Source organism: Zootoca vivipara, chromosome Z2, assembly GCF_965207765.1.
Source record: "Zootoca vivipara chromosome Z2, rZooViv2.hap1.1, whole genome shotgun sequence".
Taxonomy (NCBI): Eukaryota; Metazoa; Chordata; class Lepidosauria; order Squamata; family Lacertidae; genus Zootoca; species Zootoca vivipara.
This window is the reverse complement of record NC_142585.1, coordinates 42,973,817-42,995,937: the sequence shown is the minus strand read 5'-3', so window position 1 is coordinate 42,995,937 and position 22,121 is coordinate 42,973,817. Positions and strand designations below refer to the sequence as shown.

The 22,121-nt window shown below is 45.1% G+C and overlaps 1 protein-coding gene across 1 annotated transcript in view; it reads right to left on the bottom strand.

The window, feature by feature from the left end:
• PAPPA (pappalysin 1) overlaps positions 1 to 22,121 on the bottom strand; it is a 247,108-nt gene that overhangs the window by 109,102 nt on the left and 115,885 nt on the right. The window contains exon 10 of the mRNA XM_060270600.2: positions 7,275 to 7,468. Coding sequence (XP_060126583.1) covers positions 7,275 to 7,468 — 194 coding nt within the window. The remainder of the gene's footprint in view (positions 1 to 7,274; positions 7,469 to 22,121) is intronic.

Below are 22,121 nucleotides of genomic sequence, written 5' to 3'. Positions count from 1 at the left end.
GACCACTGATCCTTCTAGCTCAGTATTGACTGGCAGCAGCTCTCCGGCGTTCCAGAATCATAGAATTGTAGAGTTGGAAGGGCCATGAGGGTCATCTAGTGTAACACCCTGCAATGCAGGAATTTTTAACCCAATGTGGGGCTCGAACGCACAAGCCTGGGATAATAGTCTACTGCTGTACCAACTGAGCTAGGAGGAAGCCTTTCCCAGCCCTCCCTGGAGATGTCAGAGATTGAACCTGAGACCTTCTGCATGCAAAGCAGATGTTCTACCACTAAGCTATGGCCTTTTACACATAACCATGGAAATCACCATGAACTTCTTGGAGGATAAGTATAAGAGAGAGGGGGGGAGGGGCTGTCGACAGGTGATAGTCCTCATCTAGGGACACTGTAGTTCTCTGCCCAGGCTCAACATTTACCCTGAAGGAGCCTGGGTTAGCTAGACAGCTGGAACTTTGTAACAGGTTTCCTCATAATAGTTTATGAGTTAGTACCTCATAACTGGCTTGCTTTAGTTTCTTTTCTCTCCCTCAGCTGCCCCGCCACTCTGCTTTTTTAAAAAAGTCCAGAGTTACAATGCAGAGCAAGCCAAGGCACACGGGGGATGGAATCTTGGCTAAGTGGCGTTCCATTGGCCAGTCGAAGGCTTGAGTCAGATGGATCGGGTGAATATGGAGAAGGGGGGAGAGTTCCAGTAGCAGCCCAAAATATGTATCTTTGCTTGCAGGGCCGCTTCCTCCTCATCTGATGCAGCAGTTCCCTGGCAATAAGTGCAAATGCATTTTTATCTTGCCTGTCTCCCCTCACCCCCAAAGAAAGCCCTATTAGCTTTATTCAGTGACACTCAGGCTGCCATCCAAAGCATAGTTTTTCTAGGATGCCAAAGTCCTATTAAAACAGGGTTGGGGAACATTTTTTAGCCCGAGGGCCACACTGCCTCATGGACAACCTTCTGAGGGCCACAGGCCAGTGGTGGATAGGCGCCCGAGGCAAATAAATATATAAATAAAGTGGGTGTAGGAACAGATGGGTTGTATCCAAATCAGTTCTGTTATAAAAGAGACCCATTGCAATTATGGTGGTCATGTTCACCAGTCTCATTGGATCTACTGACTAGCACTAAAATTGGAGACAACCTGTTCCCAAAGAGTCATGTAAGAATAAGAATTGGCTGTTTTTTTGTTTTTGTTTTACAGATTTGTATCTCTATCCAGGTGAGCATCTTAACAGTTCAAGGGTGCAATCAAGCCAGGCATAGATCAGGGCTGGTAAAGGGTGTAGCCTGGGGAGAATCTCAAGGACCAGACAGAGAGGTTTGGACGGCTGCACTTGGCTCCCATGTCTTAAGTTCCCTGTTCCATTCTTAAATGCAACAAAAGATGCTGGCGTGGAGAGAGATTTGCCAATTGTGTTATTGAGCTAGATCTGATCCTATAGTTTGCATTGCTTGCATTGTATGAATTCTGACTGTATGGCTGTAGCCCTGGGATGTCTTGCTTAAAATGCTTTCCTCTTTGCCTCTATGCCTCTGTGTGTCAAGTGCAATCAAGGCCTGTCTGGAACACAGAAGGACTTATCAGCTGCTATGCCTGACGCATAGTCCTACTCAAGGCTGCTGGAAGTTGCTAGCTTGACGCGTAAACTGAAGGCTTACTGAAGGCTAAAGGCTTTGTTGAGTTAGCATGTGTAGGACCGGACACAAGAAGATCCATATATGTACTTGTGACCCCCTTGCATGCGCACATTTACAGAGCCCAAGAAGTGTATAAGAAGCTTTGCAATTTGTGTTTCCTTACTCTTGTCATCAGGAGTCTCTCTAGTTAGAGATTAAAGCTCTTTCTCTGGAACTCAACCCCGGTGTCTTATTGACTGCCTCTGTCCTGGCCTGGGCGCAACTTAAGGACCCTTAGTAGCTGATAAGGCTACACTGGAAACTATTCCTTAAAATACATATATTAATGATAATCAGACTGTCCAAAAAAAGAAGAAGAAGAAAAAAGATTTTGATGGTAAAGAACTCAAGAGAAGGTTAAGGGGTGATATGATAGCCATGTTCAAATATATAAAAGGATGTCATATAGAGGAGGTAGAAAGATTGTTATCTGCTGCTCCAGAAGATTCCACCTAAACATTAGGAAGAACTTCCTGACAGTAAGAGCTGTTCGGCAGTGGAATTTGCTACCAAGGAGTGTGGTGGAGTCTCCTTCTTTGGAGGTCTTTAAGCAGAGGCTTGACAGGCATATGTCAAGAATGCTTTGATGGTGTTTCCCGCTTGGCAGGGGGTTGGACTGGATGGCCCTTGTGGTCTCTTCCAACTCTATGATTCTATGATTCCCTTTTGTGAAAAAAACCCAACAACTACAACAACTACGAAGCCAGATGACTTGCAAAATTTTGCCATTATTATCTCCATTGATTTTGTCAGTTGTGTTGTGTTTTCATTCTGTTCTTCCTCCGTGGAACTTGGGGAAGGAGGGCTGCCATCCATACAACAATCCTGTGAGGCAACTGAGAGAGTGGATGACTACGCCACTGTTACCCACTGAGCTTGCTCATCAGTGGACTGTACACCTTACCTTGTTTGCCAAGAGAACGAACAAACATAAAAAAAAAACAAAAAAAACAAAACTGAAGGATAACTATGTTCTGATTTGCATGTTAGTATGGAATGTGAGAATCAAGCCAGCTCATATCAGAATTCGCAAAGACTGAATTTATCAAAAACTCCTGAGACCCAACACACACACACACACATTTCACACACACTGAAATAATCTAGATTTGGATTGCTTTGGGAGATAAATTAAGAGATAATGAAGCTATATTCCCTCCCTTGGGAGGCATGGTTTGACCCCCCTCCCTGTCTTGTTTTTGATGCCCAGCAAAGATGGGGCATTTCTCCAGTCTAAGGACCACCACATTTCCTTCTGCAAGTCACATGCCAGGGATGGGCAGGCAGAGGTGAAAATTGGTGGAGTGACAAATGTAATGGTTACCTTTGTACAGTATGCTAGCTTGTACACCCCCCCCAATCCCCCATTCAGCAAACAAGAGGCATTAGCGGAGTCCAAAGATACATTCCAGCCAGGCAAACACATTCAGAGTACTAAACAGGACCAGCAAGAGCTCTGAGGACCAGGACCTCGTGGGCCACATTCTCCCCCTGGGTCTGAAGTTCCCCACCTCTGCTACAAACAATAAACTTTCCTATCATGATTTTATGACAGCTGAAGCTGTTATTTTTGTACCCTGGCTCTGTGAGTTTGGCTCCCTTTATTTTGACTCAGTACTGTTTCATGGTTTTTATTGTATTTTGATATATGTCGTGCACTACTTTGGATGCCCTTGAGCTGGGAAGCAGGATAAAAATAAACTTTAATAGTAATGATGATAAGATGCGGGGAAAGGAAGGCGCCATGTTTAGAGGCAATGCACCTCTGAATATAAGTTTTCGAAAACGTCATAGTTGTTGAGTGACAAATGATTGAAGAAGGACCATTGCTTTCATTTCCTGTTGGACCATCCAGCAGGGGCATCTAGCAAACTGTTGCAAGATATAGGACATTGGACAAGATCAGTGACTGGATGGAATTTGGAAGGCCAGGTTTTTTTACCCCAGATCTACCTGGACTAATACTCTGATTCAGGAGGAGAAGGCAGCATAATGTCGATATAAGTTTCCACCAGAACCCCACCACCACCAACCCACACAATGCTTTGCTTATGTATTTATGGAGGGAATGATTCCAGTGGTTATGGGGGTAGGGAAAGATACTCTTGTGGCTTGCAAAGTAATAACCAGTGAGGCCCTGGAGGTCAATTGGGAGAAGAAAGACTATTTTGCAATCAAGGCAGCTGCACGATCTTATAAACATAAGAGAAACCATAGCTAAGTGGTAAAACACATGCTTTGCAGGTAGAATATCATATGTTCAATCAGTGCTTCCCTCCAAGAAAAGTCCCAGTACTTTTCATGAAATTGTTACAGCAAGTGTCACACTTCTTAACAACAACAAAACGAGGTGCCGGTACTGTGTACTCTTGAATACCCTTGGGGGTGGGGGGAAGCACTAGGTTCGATCCTTGGCAATGTCTGTTTCAAAGGACCAGATGGTGAGCTGATGGAAAGATGCTCTGCTGAGAACCAGAGAGCTGCTGCTATCAAAAGAACAAAGAGTCCTGTAGCATCTTTAGGACTACTAATTTTACAATGGTATTAGCTTACAGATGTGATGGCCTGGAGAAAAAACCCCTTAAAATCAATATATTTTGGGAGACAGCTCCCCCCCCCAATTTTCTGTATTCCCCCCTGACTTGCCTCAGAAAAATTAGGGGAGGAATGAAAAATGGAGGGGGGGGGACCTGCTTTTTTCCAGTTTCCAGGTTTCTCCCCAGTCTTTCACAGCTCTACATAAATTTGCATTACAAACACTGGGCCAGCTGGAAAAAGGGATTGACTTAGTGTAAAGCAGGTAATTTGGGGCTATCTAACCTTCTAGTTCGAAAGCACATCAAAATGCAAGTAGATAAATAGGAACCGCTACAGCGGGAAGGTAAACAGCGTTTCCATGTGCTGCTCTGGTTTGCCAGAAGCGGCTTTGTCATGCTGGCCACATGACCGGAAGCTATACGCCGGCTCCCTCGGCCAATAATGCGAGATGAGCGCGCAACCCCAGAGTCGGTCACGACTGGACCTTATGGTCAGGGGTCCCTTTACCCTTTACCTTTAACCTTCTACAGTCAATTCCATCTGGAAGTGGCCTTCCAAGGTCTAAGGCAGTAGAGGCTGGTTCATGAGAGTGAATGGGGAACTGCCTGCCCTCAGCCATCTCCACCTGCCTGCCTTCTTACTTACAACCAGTGCAGGAGGTGACACAGCCAGTCATCTTTCTCTTCCTTAGTCTCAGTGTTGCCTTTATAGGACTCAAGAGGAAGGAGGATGAGGGCTTAAGGGGCTCTGCCAATTACTGGCTCTGTCTCCGCATACTCCTGAGCTCCCTGCCTAATTATAATCAGCATCATTATTGTTCTTGTTGTTATTTGTACCCACCCATTTGGCTGGGTTGCCCCAGTCACTGTGGGTGGCTTCCAATACATCTTAAACATAGTAAAACAATAAACATTAAAAACATCCCAATACAGGGCTGCCTTCAGATATCTTCTAATAGTTGTGTAGTTCTTTATCTCTTTGACATCTGTCAGGAGGGTGTTCCACAGGGCAGGCGTCATTACTGAAAAGGCCCTCTGCCTGGTTCCCTCACTTCTCGCAGTGAGGGAGCTGCCAGAAGGCTCTCAGAGCTGGACCTCAGTGTCTGGGCTGAGCGATAGGGAGGTGATGGAGATGATCCTTCAGGTATTCAGGGCAGAAGCCATTTAGGGCTTTAAAAGTCAGCACCAACACATTGAATTGTGCTCAGAAATGTACTAGGTGCCAGTGTAGAGACTTTAGGACCACTGTTATATGGTCCTAGCAGCCACTCCCAGTCACCAGTCTAGCTGCCACATTCTGGATTAGTTATAGTTTCTGAATCACCTTCAAAGGTAGCCCCACATAAAGTGCATTGTAGTAGTCCAAGTGGAAGATAACCAGAGCATGTGCCACTGGTGAGACAGCCTGTGGGCAGGTAGGGTCTCAGCCAGCATACCAGATGGAGATGGTAGGTAGCTGTCCTGGACACAGAATTGACCTGTGCCTCTATGGGCAGCTCTGACTCCAAAATGACTCCCAGGCTGCTTACCTGGTCCTTCAGGGGCACAGTTACCCCATTCAGGACCAGGGTGCCCCCCATACCCACCCAACCTGTCCCCCCAAAACAGTACTTCTGTCTTGTCAGGATTCTACCTCAATCCATTAACCACTATCTATCCTCTTGAGATCACCTTGCCGACAAAGGTCCGTATAGTTAAAGCTATGGTTTTCCCAGTAGTGATGTATGGAAGTGAGAGCTGGACCATAAAGAAGGCTGATCGCCGAAGAATTGATGCTTTTGAATTATGGTGCTGGAGGAGATTCTTGAGAGTCCCATGGACTGCTAGAAGATCAAACCTATCCATTCTTAAGGAAATCAGCCCTGAGTGCTCCCTGGAAGGACAGATCGTGAAGCTGAGGCTCCAATACTTTGGCCACCTCATGAGAAGAGAAGAATCCCTGGAAAAGACCCTGATGTTGGGAAAGATGGAGGGCACTAGGAGAAGGGGACGACAGAGGACAAGATGGTTGGACAGTGTTCTCGAAGCTACGAACATGAGTTTGACCAAACTGCGGGAGGCAGTGCAAGACAGGAGTGCCTGGCGTGCTATGGTCCATGGGGTCACGAAGAGTCGGACACGACTAAACGACTAAACAACAACAACATCCTCCAAACACCTCCAGACACTCACACAGGACATTCACTGCCTTCACTGGTTCTGATTTAAAGCTGAGTATCATTTGCATGGGCATGGGAATGATACCCAGGTGAGTAAAGCTGGTATCATTCACATACTGGTGAACACCCAGCCCAAACTCCCTGATGATCTCTCCAAGCACGTTCCTGTAGATGTTGAAAAGCCTGGGGGAGAGGACCATGCCCTCCTCAAGTGAACACCCAGGGATCCAAACACTCATCCCCCAACACCACTTTCTGGACACAGCCCAGGAGGAAGGAGCAGAACCACTGCATAACAGTGTCCTCAGCTCCCAACTCCTCTAGATGGTCCAGAAGGACAACATGGCCAATGGTATGAAAAGCAGCTGAGAGATCCAGCAGAACTAGGAAACAGTTTTCACCTCTGTCTCTAGCCTGCCAGAGATAATCGACCAGCGTGACCAAGGCAGTTTCAGTCCCATGATGGGTCCGGAATCCTGACTGGAATGTATCCAAATGGTCCGCATCATCCAGATGTGGCCGGAGTTGTTCAGTGACCAGCTGCTCACTCATCTTCTGCTGCACCCATTGGTCTCAGGTATTATTTTCTCAGCCCTACTACCAGTGTGCTGTAATGGATCACTGGGTGAGCCTGGGCCAGTCAGTGCCTCTTAAGCTAATCTACCTCACAGAAATAATATACACCACTGAGCTTTGGGCAGAAAAAAAATGGATTAATGCAATAATAAATAAAATAATTTATGTGGAGATGGCGGGGATTCAACCTGGAGCTATTTGTGTGCAAAGCATGAGCTGTGCTACTGGAATGCAACTTAACCCTCCCCCCACAAAGAAATAGTAAAACATCCCATTGGCTTGGATGCGTGGCTTAACACTTTAACCAATGACCATCTGCTTTCCTTACTTGATTGGCTGCTGGCTGACCTATCACAACCAATTCCGGGCATCGCTCGTCATGATGTGAAACCGACACGTTGGACGCCCACTGGTCGACAAAGCCTTTGGGTGTATAGACTCCACAGTCTATAATGCTGGTCATCTGCTCAAACTCTTCGCACACGCCGTCACCATCATGGAAGTAGCACCTGCTCGGTTCATCTGCAGTAAGAGAGAGCAGGAGGAGAAGGGGAGTCAAGATGGATGGAAATGCCATTTCTCAATAACCAAGTCCAGTAAGCACTGTGTACTTCGACCTAATGAGCAAATGGGAACGATGCCCTCGGAAAACCAGAGCTTTTGCCCTTTGGAATAAATTATGCAAATTATTTAAAAATTGCATAGGCATGATGTGCTCTTGCTTCCGTCAAAGTATGGCTTTTATAATACCACCTACTCACACACACACTCACTTCTTGTCAAACACTTGAGCTGACAAAGGGCAATGAGGAAGACTGGGAATTGCTAACATATGTATCATAGCTTGTTTGTAAAATGCGCATGTTTGCAGAAATCTACCAACAACTCTCAGGGCATTCACACGTAAAGTAGACCACTGATCTACCATTGGAATAGTTGCATGAGGTCCCTTACCTCTTGTACAATTCAGAGTTATCAGGTAATTTGGGGATAAGATCACAAAGTTTGTTCCAGTTTCACTCCAGGGAGTGCCCCTAAAGAGTGGTTCAATTTAAATCAGGTAACCTCAGGCTTGGTGGCCACATGTGGCCCTCAGAACTACCTACAGATTCAGATTCACATCCATTCCTAGCCACATCCTAGCCATGCCTTCTCTCCCCAACTCACAACCCTCACTTTGCACCCTGTGTGTTTCTGAGTGGCGGTGATGTGTCCTTGAGCTCTGGCAATGCCTCTTACTTGTCTGGACAAAGGACAGAGTGAGGTGGGTGTGTTTGCAGAATCTGTAGAACCTGCTCATCACTAACACATGACCCTTGACAAGTTGCCCAGAAGGGAGTGCAGCCCTCAGGATGAAAAATGTCCCACACTACCAATTCAGATGATCCTACAAATCATGAAAGATCATGACTGAGCCATAGTATCACTTCTTCCTTCTTCCATATCTCCCCATCCCTCCTTCATTCCTTTATTTATTTTCAACTTTTTGTTCCTGTTGTAAAAGGTTTTCTTACGGCTTTCACAGATTTAATACTTTCCATATCCTCCTATCATTAAAAAAATTCCTAGCAAAATCAAATGTTAGTCCTGTTCAGAGTAGACACATTGAAATTCATGGGCACAACTAACTTCCCTATTCTGCTTCATATGTGGGTGGGTGTCTTGAGGTGGAGAAAGGGACACAAAGATCTATGCAATCCTGCAAATCCGACACACTTTGGTGTTTGCCTCATCCCACCACTCTCTCCAGATCCTGGCTGACTCTTTCCATGGCTCAATAGCCCTTTAAAGGATTGTTTCAGTTGGAGATGCCAGAGACTGAATCTGGGACACCTTTGCTTGCAAGACAAGGGCCCAATTTGTGGCTCAGCTCTGAATGTTGTTTTCTTTGTTATGGCTTACATCTAAACAAATGAAATTGCTGCTTCTGCTGCTGCTACTACTACTACTACCTCTTGTGGTTTACTGTTTAAATTGTGCTATGTTATACATTAAGGGTGGCAGTTCAGTGGCAGAGCACTTGATTTGCATGCAGAAGGTCCCAGGTCCAACCCTTGGCCTCCCTAGACAGGACTGCAGCCAGAAAAATGACAGAGCTGCTGCTAGTCAGTGCAGACAATTCTGAGCAAGATGGACCAATGAGTTGATTGCGTATAAGGCAGCTTCCCACCCCCCACCCCCTAAAAGAGATCCCAGGATATCTGGTGGTTGCCTACATCTATCTGTGTGCCTATTTCTCTCTCTCTCTCTCTCTCTCTCTCTCTCTCTCTCTCTCTCTCTCTCTCTCTCTCTCTCTCTCTCACACACACACACACACACACACACACACACACCTGACTAGAACCACTGTATAAGTAAACAAAAATAAACATAGTAAAAAACAAACAAACAACCCTCTGCACAGGAATAGAAAAAGAGCAATGAAGCAAATTAACTGCTGGCAGAGCCCAGCTGATTTCAGTGGCCTCCTGCCAGTGCAAGAGAGGCTCCAGGCCCCTGGTGTTGTTCACTATTTTGTTCTTAAATGACACTTGCGAAACACTGAGTTTAGCAAGGACAAGCACTTCCAAAGGAACAGCTCCAGAGACTGGAGGCCTCTGTTTACCAACTCACGGCATATTTGGCATGGGCAGTAGCAGAAGGGAAGGGAGGGGGTGTCCCTTGCAACTGAAGAAACATCTTTTTGCGCCAGTCAATGAGACATTAATCTGAACTAGAAGGATCAAACGTCGGAGGGAGATGGAGTGACTCTCTATGAGCATAACCCAATGCTGGGGAGGAGGGCAGAGATATTTAAAGGAGCAGAACTTCCACTGCAGGTCATTCTCTAGCTGTCCCTTATTTACCACCCCTGATTTTCTTCTCCCTTGAATCCCTTTCCTTACGTACTCAGTGTAACTTACATTCCTAAGTTAGATGGGTTCCAGGCAAAGTTTCTTCGGTCCTTACTACAGGTCCCAAATTGTGTCCCAAATCCAATCTTATTTCTGGAAACAGGTGAATGCCCACTCTCCACCTTGAAATTCTGGCTTAAGATCTCAGTATTTGGCCTGGGGAAGGGATTACTTGTACATCTAACCAACGGGGAGTTTATCAGTCCATGGCTGAAAACTACGGCCAGAAAAGCCATCTCGATTGGACTGTCACTATCCCTTTTGTATCAACTAGGATACAATACCGCCCTTGTATCCCCGAGGCAAAGGCTTTGGGACATTTCACATACCGGTAGCAACCTGTGATTCAGATCCCATATAACCTGTGGCCTGATTGCAGCAGGAATCCAATATGGGCACGACTTTCAGTTAGCCTCATATTTTAGGAATTTGTCCGTACCCACCTATCAGCGTTTATTTACCAAAGCTAGATTAAATGTATTTCCATTGGAAGTTTTAAATGGTAGAATGAGAGGCAGCCCCTATCAGAATATGCTTTCTTTATGTTCTCAGGACGTCGATTGCATGAACCATATATTTTGCATTGTGGGCAGTACGAACAAGCAAGGGACCAAATAATCAAATCCTTACTAGCAAATTTGCTGGGAAAATCTGAAGCCTCCCATATTAAATACCTTCTGGAGGATAGGTCAAATGATATTACACTGACCGTGGCAAAGTTTCTTTTGGAGGTCGCAAGAAACAAAGACCATCACGAGACATAACAAAATGACTACCTCGGTCTCTTTCACCTGTTGTTTGGTTGTCTCAACTGTATCTTGTTTTGAAACTGTTTTGTGGGTCTATGGACTGCACTACACACACACACACACACACACACACTCAACAATACTCTGTTCTTCAACGATTTATAAGGCAAGAGAGTGTTTCTTTCTATTTCAATTGAAATAGATATTAAAGGTAAAGGGACCCCTGACCATTAGGTCCAGTCGTGACCGACTCTGGGGTTGCGCGCTCATCTCGCATTATTGGCCGAGGGAGCCGGCGTATAGCTTCCAGGTCATGTGGCCGGCATGACAAAGCCGCTTCTGGCAAACCAGAGCAGCACATGGAAACGCCGTTTACCTTCCCGCTGTAGCGGTTCCTATTTATCTACTTGCATTTTGACGTGCTTTCGAACTGCTAGGTTGGCAGGAGCTGGGACCAAGCAACGGGAGCTCACCCCGTCACAGGGATTCGAACCGCCGACCTTCTGATCAGCAAGCCCTAGGCTCAGTGGTTTAACCACAGCGCCACCTGGGTCCCTACAGCGCCACCTGGGTCCCTGAAATAGATATTAGGGGAGGGAAAATAATGCCTTACCTAGGAAAAGGACAAATAAATCAATCTAACACACACACACACACACGTTTCACATATTTCCACATATTTTCCACACTTCTGCACATTTGCATTTTATATACAGTATGTAGAAAAATTGTGCTTATAAAAATTAATCAGCATTTTAGTGTGAATTTCTACTTACCCGTTTGTATGAAATTTTTCCTAAAGTATACATTTATTTCAGGGAATTGCCACTAATTTAAAGCATTTTTAATGTTATTTTCACTATCGAGTGAATTTTTATGTACACTTTCCCCTAATATACACAATTTTGTATTCGTTATTTGCTTGGAGAACTGCATTGCAGCATTTGGAGATGTAAAAATTTCAAAGGATAGTTCTGTTTTAGTTTACAGATTGATTTGGAAATGGCTAATTAGAGTGTTTTGCATTAAAATGAAAACACTAAACCAACTTTCTCCCCATTCCTAGTACTAACATGTTCTTCCAGCTGTTCTTTAACTACATTGTTAATCACTGCTGGCTATGGCTGATGGGAGTGAGAGCCCAACAGAATCTGGAGGGCACCACAATGGCTACCTCCCGGCTAGCTCATAAGAAGATTAAAAACCAAAGGCCCATCTAGTCCAGCATCCTGTCCCCACAGTGGCCAAACAGGTGCCTCTGGGAAGCCTGCAAGCAGAAGGTGAGTGCAATAGTTGGTATCCAGAGGCATGCTGCCTCTGGTATTGGAGACAGGGATGTCACACTGAAGATGGAACAAGCTTGTTTTCTCCTGCTCTGGAGGGTAGGACCTGAACCAATGGGTTCAAGTTACAAGAAAGGAGATTCCGACTAAATATCAGGAATAACTTTCTAATGGTAAGAGCTGTTTGACAGAGGAACAGATTCCCACAAGGGGTGGTAGACTCTTCTTTCCTTGGGGTTTTTAAAGCGGAGGTTGGGTGCCATCCGTCATGGTTGCTTTAGTTGAGATTCCTGTATTGCAGAGGATTAGACTTGATTACCTTTCCAGCTCTATGTTTCTATGATAGTATATAGCCATTGTGTCTTAACAAGTCCTGTTCTACCATATGCTTGGTGGTTTTATCTTTAGTAAAGATTTCCACTAGTGTTCCTAGAACAGAGATTAACTGAGTTGTAATTTCCTGGATTCCCTATTGTCTCCAAAGGGAGTGTTAAATTTGCCACTTTCCCATTTTCAGGAATGGGAGCTTAAATTGCTGATCTTCTGGAACTTGTCCCTAATAATTTGAGTTATTTAGGAACTCTTGGGCAGCTGCCATCTGGACCTGGTGACTTGTTCATTTTAATTTGTCAACAAATTCTAGAACATCACCTCCTGTTACCACCGTTTGCCTTTCTCCTTCAGACTTTCTTCCTGAGAAAGTTAGTCAAGGCAAAAAGATCTGCTCTTTATCTTCTACAGTGCAGCCGATGGAAATAATTTATTTCGCTTCTCTGAAATTTCCTTTCACTCCTTTAGCACACCTTCAATTTCCTTGTCATTCAAAGGTCCAAACATCTCCCTAGCTGTTTTCCTGTTTCTAATATTTATGAAGTACCATAATTTTATTGTTGATTTTAATGTGCGTTTTTTATTAGCAGTGTACTCCTCAGCTTATTTTTTGCACATCACATGCTGCTTGCATTTCTTTCATCAAAGTCTGTGTTCCTTTCTGTTTTCCATATTTAGGCAATGCTTTCATAAAGGAAGCCTTCTTGCTTCCATAGCTTCCTTGACTGCTCATGAACCACACTGGCATAATCTTGGCCTTAGTGGTTGTTTTCTTGTATACATTCCAGCTGAGCTTTCTGAAGAATTTGGACCCTCTTGACTTTCCCTTCCAAATTCCTTTGTACTTATCTCTTATTTTTTGTTAGAAGTTTCCTCTTTTCAAGTCAAGCATGACTGAGTTGGACTTTCTTGGCAACTGTCCACTTGCATACATTGGCAAGGCATGTGCCAGAAGTGGTTGCACTCCAGTTCCCATAAGCCCTACTCAGTATGGCCAATGGTCAGGTATGATGGAAGTTGTAGTCCAACATCTTCTGGAGGGCACCATGTCAGCTGCCCCTGGGCTAACCAGATGTCCACCCATATATGAAGATAGGTCCCCCCCCCTGCACTGAAATGCACTGAAAAATAATCCCAAGTTTGATACGATGCTCAGTGGCTTCCCCGTGTGATGATAAAAAAAAAAAGTAGGCCTCTGATAAGATCATATGCTTGGGATGAAGAGAGGACATGGGCCTGATCCAATGTGATGAGTTAATTTATACTTGCATGGAGAGAAGGGAATCTTTTGAATAGCTCTGGTGCAAGCCAGTATGTGATCTGTATGGAGGCTCATTTGTTCCTGATTATGTTTAAGACCCCAATAAATCTGTCTGCTCTGAGACTGAAAGGCCCAAGGGATGAGAGCAACAGAGAGACAGAGATGTCTGAATTAAAACAGAGATTGCACAGTTGATTTTTTTAAAAGCTCACTGAATGCAGCCCAGACAGTGAGCATGCCCCTTCTCAGATTCCAGCTCTGCTGTACCGAGTCGGCATGCCCTGCCCTGCATTACCATTTTGGCCAGCCCCAATGACATTGGTAATGAAAGCCAGGAAAAGATTAGGTGTTCCATTGGTTTCATAGAAGAATCATGGAGAAATGTGGTTTAACTACTGCATTCATCTTATTCTTCTTTTTAAGGGAAGATATGTTCTTAACATTGGCAGGATACTACAAAAAAAAAAAATCAAGCTGCCCTTCTAAGGAGGGCAGGAGGACCATCATTAAATGTTTTAGTGCCCAAGATGGAATGCCCAAAGTACATCTCTTATAATGTGAAAATGCACATTAAATGAAATTCAATAGATACAAATGTGAATAGAGAGGTGCAGATAATTTGGCATGAAAAATGAAAGGGATATTGGGGTTGACATCCATCACAAGCTGATCATCAGCCAACAACTGCAAAAAGGGCAAGTGTGGTTTCAGAGTACATTGAGAGAACTACGCTTCCAAGACAGAAGAAGGCAAGAGTCCCACTATTATTCCACTCTGGAGCCTATTTCTGGGCACCACAATTTAAGAAACATGCAGAAGAGGACAATAAAGATGGCCAGGAGTATGGAAAACAAGGACTGTACCATGAGCAAAGAACAAAGTATATGCTCATGAACCATATTCTACTGTATCCATGGCCAATGCAGTACCTCCAGGAAGCCCACAACCAAGTTACAGAATCAGGGTGGTGAACTTCAGGTCAGGGCATGAAAACAGCCCCGACCCTCAGAACTCTCCCCTTGCCACACCCTTCACAGGTCATGCCTCCTACCCCAAGCATATTTGCCTGGTTGGAACATGTCCTTGATCTCTAATAATGTCTCTTGTTGGCTGCATGGAAGATAGAGAGGCCTGTGTGAATGTGTGCATCTGGAATTCTGATAAAATGCCATGGGCACCAGTCACAAAATGGCTACAGTATGGGTGTGGCATATCACAGAATGCTCTGGCATGATAGTCTCAGTGTAGGAGATGCTAAGCCATCGGCAACAGTGACTGTAGATTTGGGAGGAATATTTAATGAGAACTTTTTAGGTTGCCATAAGAGGTACTGGCAGGCACCCTGGTGCCATGTGAAGAAGCTGGCCTACCAAACAAAGCCACCACTGGGTGTGGTCCCTGCAGTGGCGTAGTAAGGGGGGGCACGCCACCCCGGGCATCAGGCTGGGCGGAGGGCATCAGGCTAGCTGGGGCTGACCACCTCCGACGGCCACCGTGCGATGCGGCCACCGCCATGGAGGAGAAGCCCCAATGCAAGCGAGACTTCCTCACTCCGTGGCTTGCTCACAGGGTTTGCCACGGTGCCACGTCGCATGCCTCCTGTGTGCGCCGTGCGTCATGACACATGTGTCGTGCCACGTGACACATGTGCACGGCGGGCAACCATGCCGCTGGGTCCCTGGAAGGTTGTCCTGATCAGAATGTGGCTCCCAGGCTGAAAAAGACTCCCCACCACTGTATGACAGTAGCACCCATCCCTTGTTGTCAGCAACTGGTACACAGCCTATTAGGCTGTTACTTGGCTTGCCCTGGCAAAAATAATAGTCAGGCATAACTGTGGAAGACAGGAGCTTGCTGAATGGTTCACGGTGAGGGGGGGGGAAAATACATATTAAAAATGGAATCTTGGGGTTGTGATGTTTGGTGGAATAAACACAGCATATGAATTCCCAAGAGTCTAACTTGTATTAGGAGTGAGAAATGTCTTCACTGGTAAGAAGGCTTGGCCTTTAAGAGTACTGAGACAGATGTTAGACTAAAAGAAGCCTGCTTTATATCCTCATTATAAATTGGGTGGGGCATACTTGTAATTGGCTTAAGAGGGATTTTTTTAAAATAAAAAAATATTTCTTATAATAAACCAGATCTTGACTATATTAAATACTGATAAGTCTTTGGCCTCATTCTCAGAAAAAGCAGATGTGGTGTTGAACTGTTTTTTTTTTCTTCAGCTATCCTTCAAATAACGGTTTCCTACACCTGTTCTCCTACCCCACACTCTATCTTTGGCCTAAATTTAATCTAAAGTCTTCTTTGGCACTTACCAGAGATTCCATTCCCTAGTCAAATGACTCAGATGATCATTGTTGGAGAGAAGGAAGGTATATCATTGGCACAGATCTGTGACTGTTACTTTGGCACACATGGGTATATCTGATAATTTATTTTATTTTATTTATTTATTGCATTTATATACCCTCTTTCCTCTAAGGAGCTCAAGGTGGCATATATAGCTCCCCCCCTCCCCATTACCACAACTACCCTGTTAGGTAGTGAGGGACTTGAATCCTTGTCTCCCTAGTCTAACACTGTAACCACTACACCACAGTATTCTTTTTTCCAGTTTGGCACATTTATATATATATTTTTTATTTTACAACAGAACATAAACATAAAGTGCATTTTAGTTGGATGTGTTTTAACACATCCAAAATGCAGACATTTTAGAAAAATATATTGTAAATAAAAGAAACTCTAACTTCCCCCTTAGGCAGCTTTTAAACAACTCTAGCAACAGAAAACCCACAATTTCCCCAGGCAGCCCCCCCCCCACTACCACCACTAGCAAACAGTTTGCACAAGTAGGTTCTTCTGAATGTTTAGTTCTCTTGAGGTTGTTATGAGGACAAATCAGGGTGGAGGAAAACTGCATGCTACCACCTTGACCTCCTTGGAGGAAAAGTGGGATAGAAATCAAATAAATAAAAATGATAATAGTCAATCTCGCTCAGACATATGGACAGCTTAGATTAATCTATCTACTTAAATCAGGACTGATGGAATACATCTACTGCTGATGTCAACTAACAATGTCTCTTTCCTTCATTCTCCACTATATTTGCAAGAATTATTATCATTATTATTATTATTATTATATCATCATTTATTAACCACAACAATAATGATTTTGTCAGTGATGGACAGCCTTTTATCAGATTGTACATAAAGAACAACAACAAACAAACAAACAAACAAAAAACCTCCAAGCAATCTACCCCATTTGGCAACCAGGCCAAAATCCCCCACCTGGGGCTCAAATTGCACAAAACCGACTGGGTAGAGAAGGGTGGACACACAGCCCTGCATCCTGCTTTGAGTTTGGAACGAAGCTGCTGGCATCAGAATCACCTCCTTTTCTACAATAGCTACTCTTTAAATAAAAGGGGGAAAAGGCCAGGCAAAATTAGAGAAGGGAGGGTGGGGAGAAGGGTATTTTTAAGCAAGCCTGTTTACTTAGGGACCATGCCAATGTCAACAGGCCTTGTACCGTGTAATGACATGTCCAATTTTTGTTTTTTTAAAAAACAATGAACAAAAATGCACACGTGTTGTTTCTGAGTAACAGATTCTTGGACTAAGCTGGCCTTTGCAGTTTAGACCCTCTGCCAACTGCAAAAAAGTATATTAAGTCTTGGGTCTCCCACTGCTTCGCCTCATGGACAAAGAGAAGGTGCCCCCACCCTCTCCCTCTCTCGTGTAATATTAGAACTCAGGGACATCCAATGAAGCTAGATGCTGGAAGGTTCAGAACAAGCAAAACAAAGCACTTCTTCACACAGTGTGTAGTTACAACCATTGCATTGGCTCCCAGAAGAGATAGCAATGGCCACCAGCTTGAACAGCTTTCAAAGAGGATTAGACAAACCCATGTAGGGTGAGGCTCTCAGGGGCTACTAGCCACAATGTCTATGGTCTGCCTCCACTGTCAGAAGCAGCATGCCTCTGAATGACAGTTGCTGGGAATCACACAAGTGGGAGAGGTGCTGCTGTCGCACTCAGATGCTGCTTGAAGGATTCCCATAGGCATCTACACGGCCACTATGAGAACAGGCTGCACAATAGTGGAGGGGGTTGAGGCTCACAAATGGATCCTTTGTATGAGAAACTGGGGTGTTGCAGGTACATCTAAAATGATGGATAGCACATTATTAATTATCACATGCACTGGGTGATTTAATAAGCATCCACTATGAGTTGTTTGTTGGTGCTGGAGGAGACTCTTGAGAGTCCCATGGACTGCAAGAAGATCAAACCTATCCATTCTTATGGAAATCAGCCCTGAGTGCTCATTGGAAGGACAGATCCTGAAGCTGAGGCTCCAATACTTTGGTCATCTCATGAGACGAGAAGAATCCTTGGAAAAGACCCTGATGTTGGGAAAGATGGAGGGCACTAGGAGAAGGGGACGACAGAGGACGAGATGGTTGGACAGTGTTCTCGAAGCTACGAACATGAGTTTGACCAAACTGTGGGAGGCAGTGGAAGACAGGAGTGCCTGGCATGCTATGGTCCATGGGGTCACGAAGAGTCGGACAAGACTAAACGACTAAACAACAACAACAACAAATGAGTTGTTTGTGGGAATTTCAGCTAACATTGTGTAAAGCAAAAGGCCACCTCACACTTCACGGTACTATTACTCATCACTTTGGTTATCACACAAAAAAGTTATTTATCTGAGGGTCAGGAGGTGGTAGTCGGGAAGGGGCCGCGGTTCAATAAGTCCAAATCAAGTTTAACAGCACAACCTAAATTTGCTAGTACAGTATGTGACTTAATCCCACTAGAAAATAGAGACAGTCTGGAAAGATCCCTACACACACACACACACACACACACACACACACACACACACACCACTACCTTTCAATTGTTCTGACAAAGGAAGCAGTTGTTCAGAAAAGCCCTGCTTACTATTCTGAGGAGGAGGAGGAATTCACAATAAGTGATGTGCAGGGATAGAGAGTTGGCTTTTGGACACTGGTTTCTCTGCAGGGCGTAAGGAATGGGGAAGACGAAGAGAAGCATGGTCATAATGAATATGGATGGTCATCCATCAATTTATTTTAAGCACATTACCTCCATGACAAAGGGAGGAGTGTGCGAGGGGGGGGAGCAAAAGGAAGGGGGGGAGATGTATAAAATTAGGTTTGTGTCACTCACTTAACATTTTAGCTTCCCCAGAGGATCCTCTCCTAAACAGAGCTAGCAAGCTCATGAATATTAATCATTTCCCTGAATGCACTGCTGTCTACCAAAACAATGAGATTAGCAGGGGCAGAAGGAGCTCTGATTTATTAAAGAGAAGAGAACTGGTGGGATGGTTTGAACTCACAGAAGTAAGGGGGGGAGGCCGGGAGGCCCCACTCAGAGAAAAGCTTTTTGGAAGAGCATCTTCAAAGGGCACCAGCAGAGGTGTTAAGAAAGAGACAATCCACACACTTTTAATGTGGTTCACCTTCCCTCCCCAAGTACCATGACAAGGGCTACAATGGGATCCAGCATGATGCAGTATGCAGGATGTCTCCTGGTCAAGATGGGGAGGCCTGAGTTAAAGTCATCATTTGGACTCAGACTTCACAAATGAGCAGGCCAGTTGCTTTACACACAGAAGGTTCCAGGTACAATCTCTGGTATCTCTATGCAGCGCTGCAAATGTCCCCAAACTGAAATCCTGGAGTGCTAGCCATTGGGAATCACAATTTATGCTCGGGTCCTGCTTGTGGGTTTCTCAAAGGCACCTTGCTTGGCCACTAAGGGGAAAGGACAATGGACTTAGATGGTCCTGATCCAGCAAGGCTCTTATGTTCTCAACATGTTTGAGATTTTGGCTTAGTTCTGAACCTCTCTTCATTGTCAAGCCATCTTCAGAAGTGTGGTCAGTGGGGACAAGGGAAAGGGCCTAGATCAGAACATGGTAGCCACTAGGCTACTTCCCAAGAGAACTTTGTCACACCTTTCTTCTTCAACTGCTTTGAAGTAGGCTCTTTAAAACTACATTGGTACCTCGGGTTACAGACACTTCAGGTTACAGATGCTTCAGGTTACAGACTCCGCTAACCCAGAACTAGTACCTCGGGTTAAGAACTCTACCTCAGGATGAGAACAGAAATTGCGCGGCGGCAGCGGGAGGCCCTATTTGCTAAAGTGGTAAAGGGACCCCTGACCATTAGATCCAGTCGTGACCGACTCTGGGGTTGCACGCTCATCTCGCATTATTGGCCGAGGAAGCCGGCGTATAGCTTCCAGGTCATGTGGCCAGCATGACAAAGCCACTTCTGGCGAACCAGAGCAGCACACGGAAACGTCGTTTACCTTCCCGCTGTAGCAGTTCCTATTTATCTACTTGCATTTTGACGTGCTTTCAAACTGCTAGGTTGGCAGGAGCTGGGACCGAGCAACGGGAGCTCACCCCGTCACAGGGATTCGAACCGCTGACCTTCTGATCAGCAAGCGCTAGGCTCAGTGGTTTAACCCACAGCGCCACCTGGGTCCCTCAGGTTAAAAATAGTTTCAGCTTAAGAATGGACCTCCAGAACGAATTAAGTTCTTAACCCGAGGTACCACTGTATTGGGTTGGATTCAGACTTACAGTGCCATCCAAGGTAACTACTACTCCAAGGTAAATTCACTTAAGGCAACCACCTCTGTCCTACCAACTTACATCCTATCAATATCAGACATGTGGCTCTTGCATGATTTCCCACAATGGAAAGAGTCCCTCAAGCTGAAAAAGATCCCCCACCCTTACTATTATGGAAGAAAACTACATGTTTGAGGGGGTTCCCAACTCTCCAACCATTGCACTACACTACCCCTTTGACAGTGGCCTATTGCTAGTGAGAAGGAAGCACGTGTTTATCTGTGGTGTGAAGATACCCCACACATTCCAAACTGTGTGTGTGTATGGCGAAGGGAAGAGCCATGGGCTTGGCTGGGACCCCAAGAGTCATCTAGTCCAACCCCCTTGCAATGCAGGAACCACAGCTAAAGAATCCCTGGCAGATGACCACCCAACCTCAGTTTGAATACCTCCAAAATAAAAAAAAATTCCTTCAGTAGCACCTTAAAGACCAACTAAGTTTTTATTTTGGTATGAGCTTTTGTGTGCATGCACACTTCATCAGATACACTGAAACAGAATCCACCAGACCCTTATGTATATTCAGAGGGTGGGGTGTTGGGAATGGGTGATGGGCTGATAGGAGTGGTAAACCTGTTGATGACTGTTAACAACTGTTAATGACTGCAATTGGTCTTGCGGGGGGGGGGGGGAGCAAGGGCTGAGGTGCTAAGAAAAGCTTGATGTGAGAAAAGCTCCAGCGAGTCAGAGGGAGTCTACTGTCAGACAGCTCTCATCATGAGACAGTTATTCTGAACATTTAGTTGGAATATCTGTTCTTGCAATTTGTAGGTATGAGATATTTGTGGAGGAGTGGTGCTGGTGGTGAAGCAATAAAACCAGTACAACCGAACCTTGGATCTCAAACGCCTTGGCTCCCGAACAAATCAGCTCCTGAACCATCGAAACCCGGAAGTGAGTGTTAAGATTTTTGAATGATTTCCGGAAGCCAAACATCCGGCGCGCCTTCCGATGGCTGCAGGAAGCTCCTGCAGCCAATCCGAAGCCACGCTTTGGTTTCCGAATGCTTTGGAAGTCAAACGGACTTCTGGAACAGATTCCGTTCGACTTCCAAGGTACAACTGTACTGCGGCCCCACCTCACAGTACTCTCTCTTCACAGCAAACTTCTGCTCTGCTATCAGCTGAATCCCACATGGTTCAGCAGGGCATTCAGGCAGTGTGTGAAAGCAGCATGCAGCCCGATGCCAAAACCAAATTATTTCATTTACTCCATCCTAGCCACCTTCACATTTGCTAGAGCATCAGAGAGAAATAAAACACTATCCATCTTATTATCCCTTATCTGGCCTTTATGTTTGTGTTGCTGTTGTTTTCCAAAGAGGCCAGGATACCCTGACAGAAGAGACCACACAGATCCTTCCCCCTCTCTCCCTCCCCTCTCTTTCTGTCCCCCTTCCTCCTCCAACACCCCTCTCCTTACCTCCCATGGCCTAAGCAGATTGGTCCAGGATTTATCTGATTAAGAGGAGGCTGGGGAGGAAGCCAGGAGAAAACAAAAGAGGCAGCTAATTGAGTTACAGGCAAATGAGTGGAAGCCTCAAGAGCTGACTGTGGTGGAGATAAAAGTATGGACATGTCTGGGCAAGGAAAGAGCATCACACAGTGCTCTCTCTCTCCTCTCTCTCTCTCTCTCTCTCTCTCTCTCTCTCTCTCTCTCTCTCTCTCTCTCTGACACACACTCACACACACACACCACAGAGCATGGGTTGTATTCTGTGCTAGACCTACTCAGAACAGACCCATTGAAAACAATTCACATGGGTGACTAAGATATCTTCATTTCAATGGACAAAACTTGGTTGAATACAGCCTGATGGGTTGCCTTCAATATTTGTCTTACTCAGAGCAGGCCCATTGAAAACAATGGACATGACTGACAAATCTCTTAATTTCAATGGGTTTATTTTTTGGTAAAACTTAACTGAATACAATGGGTGGTAGCCACTACTAGCC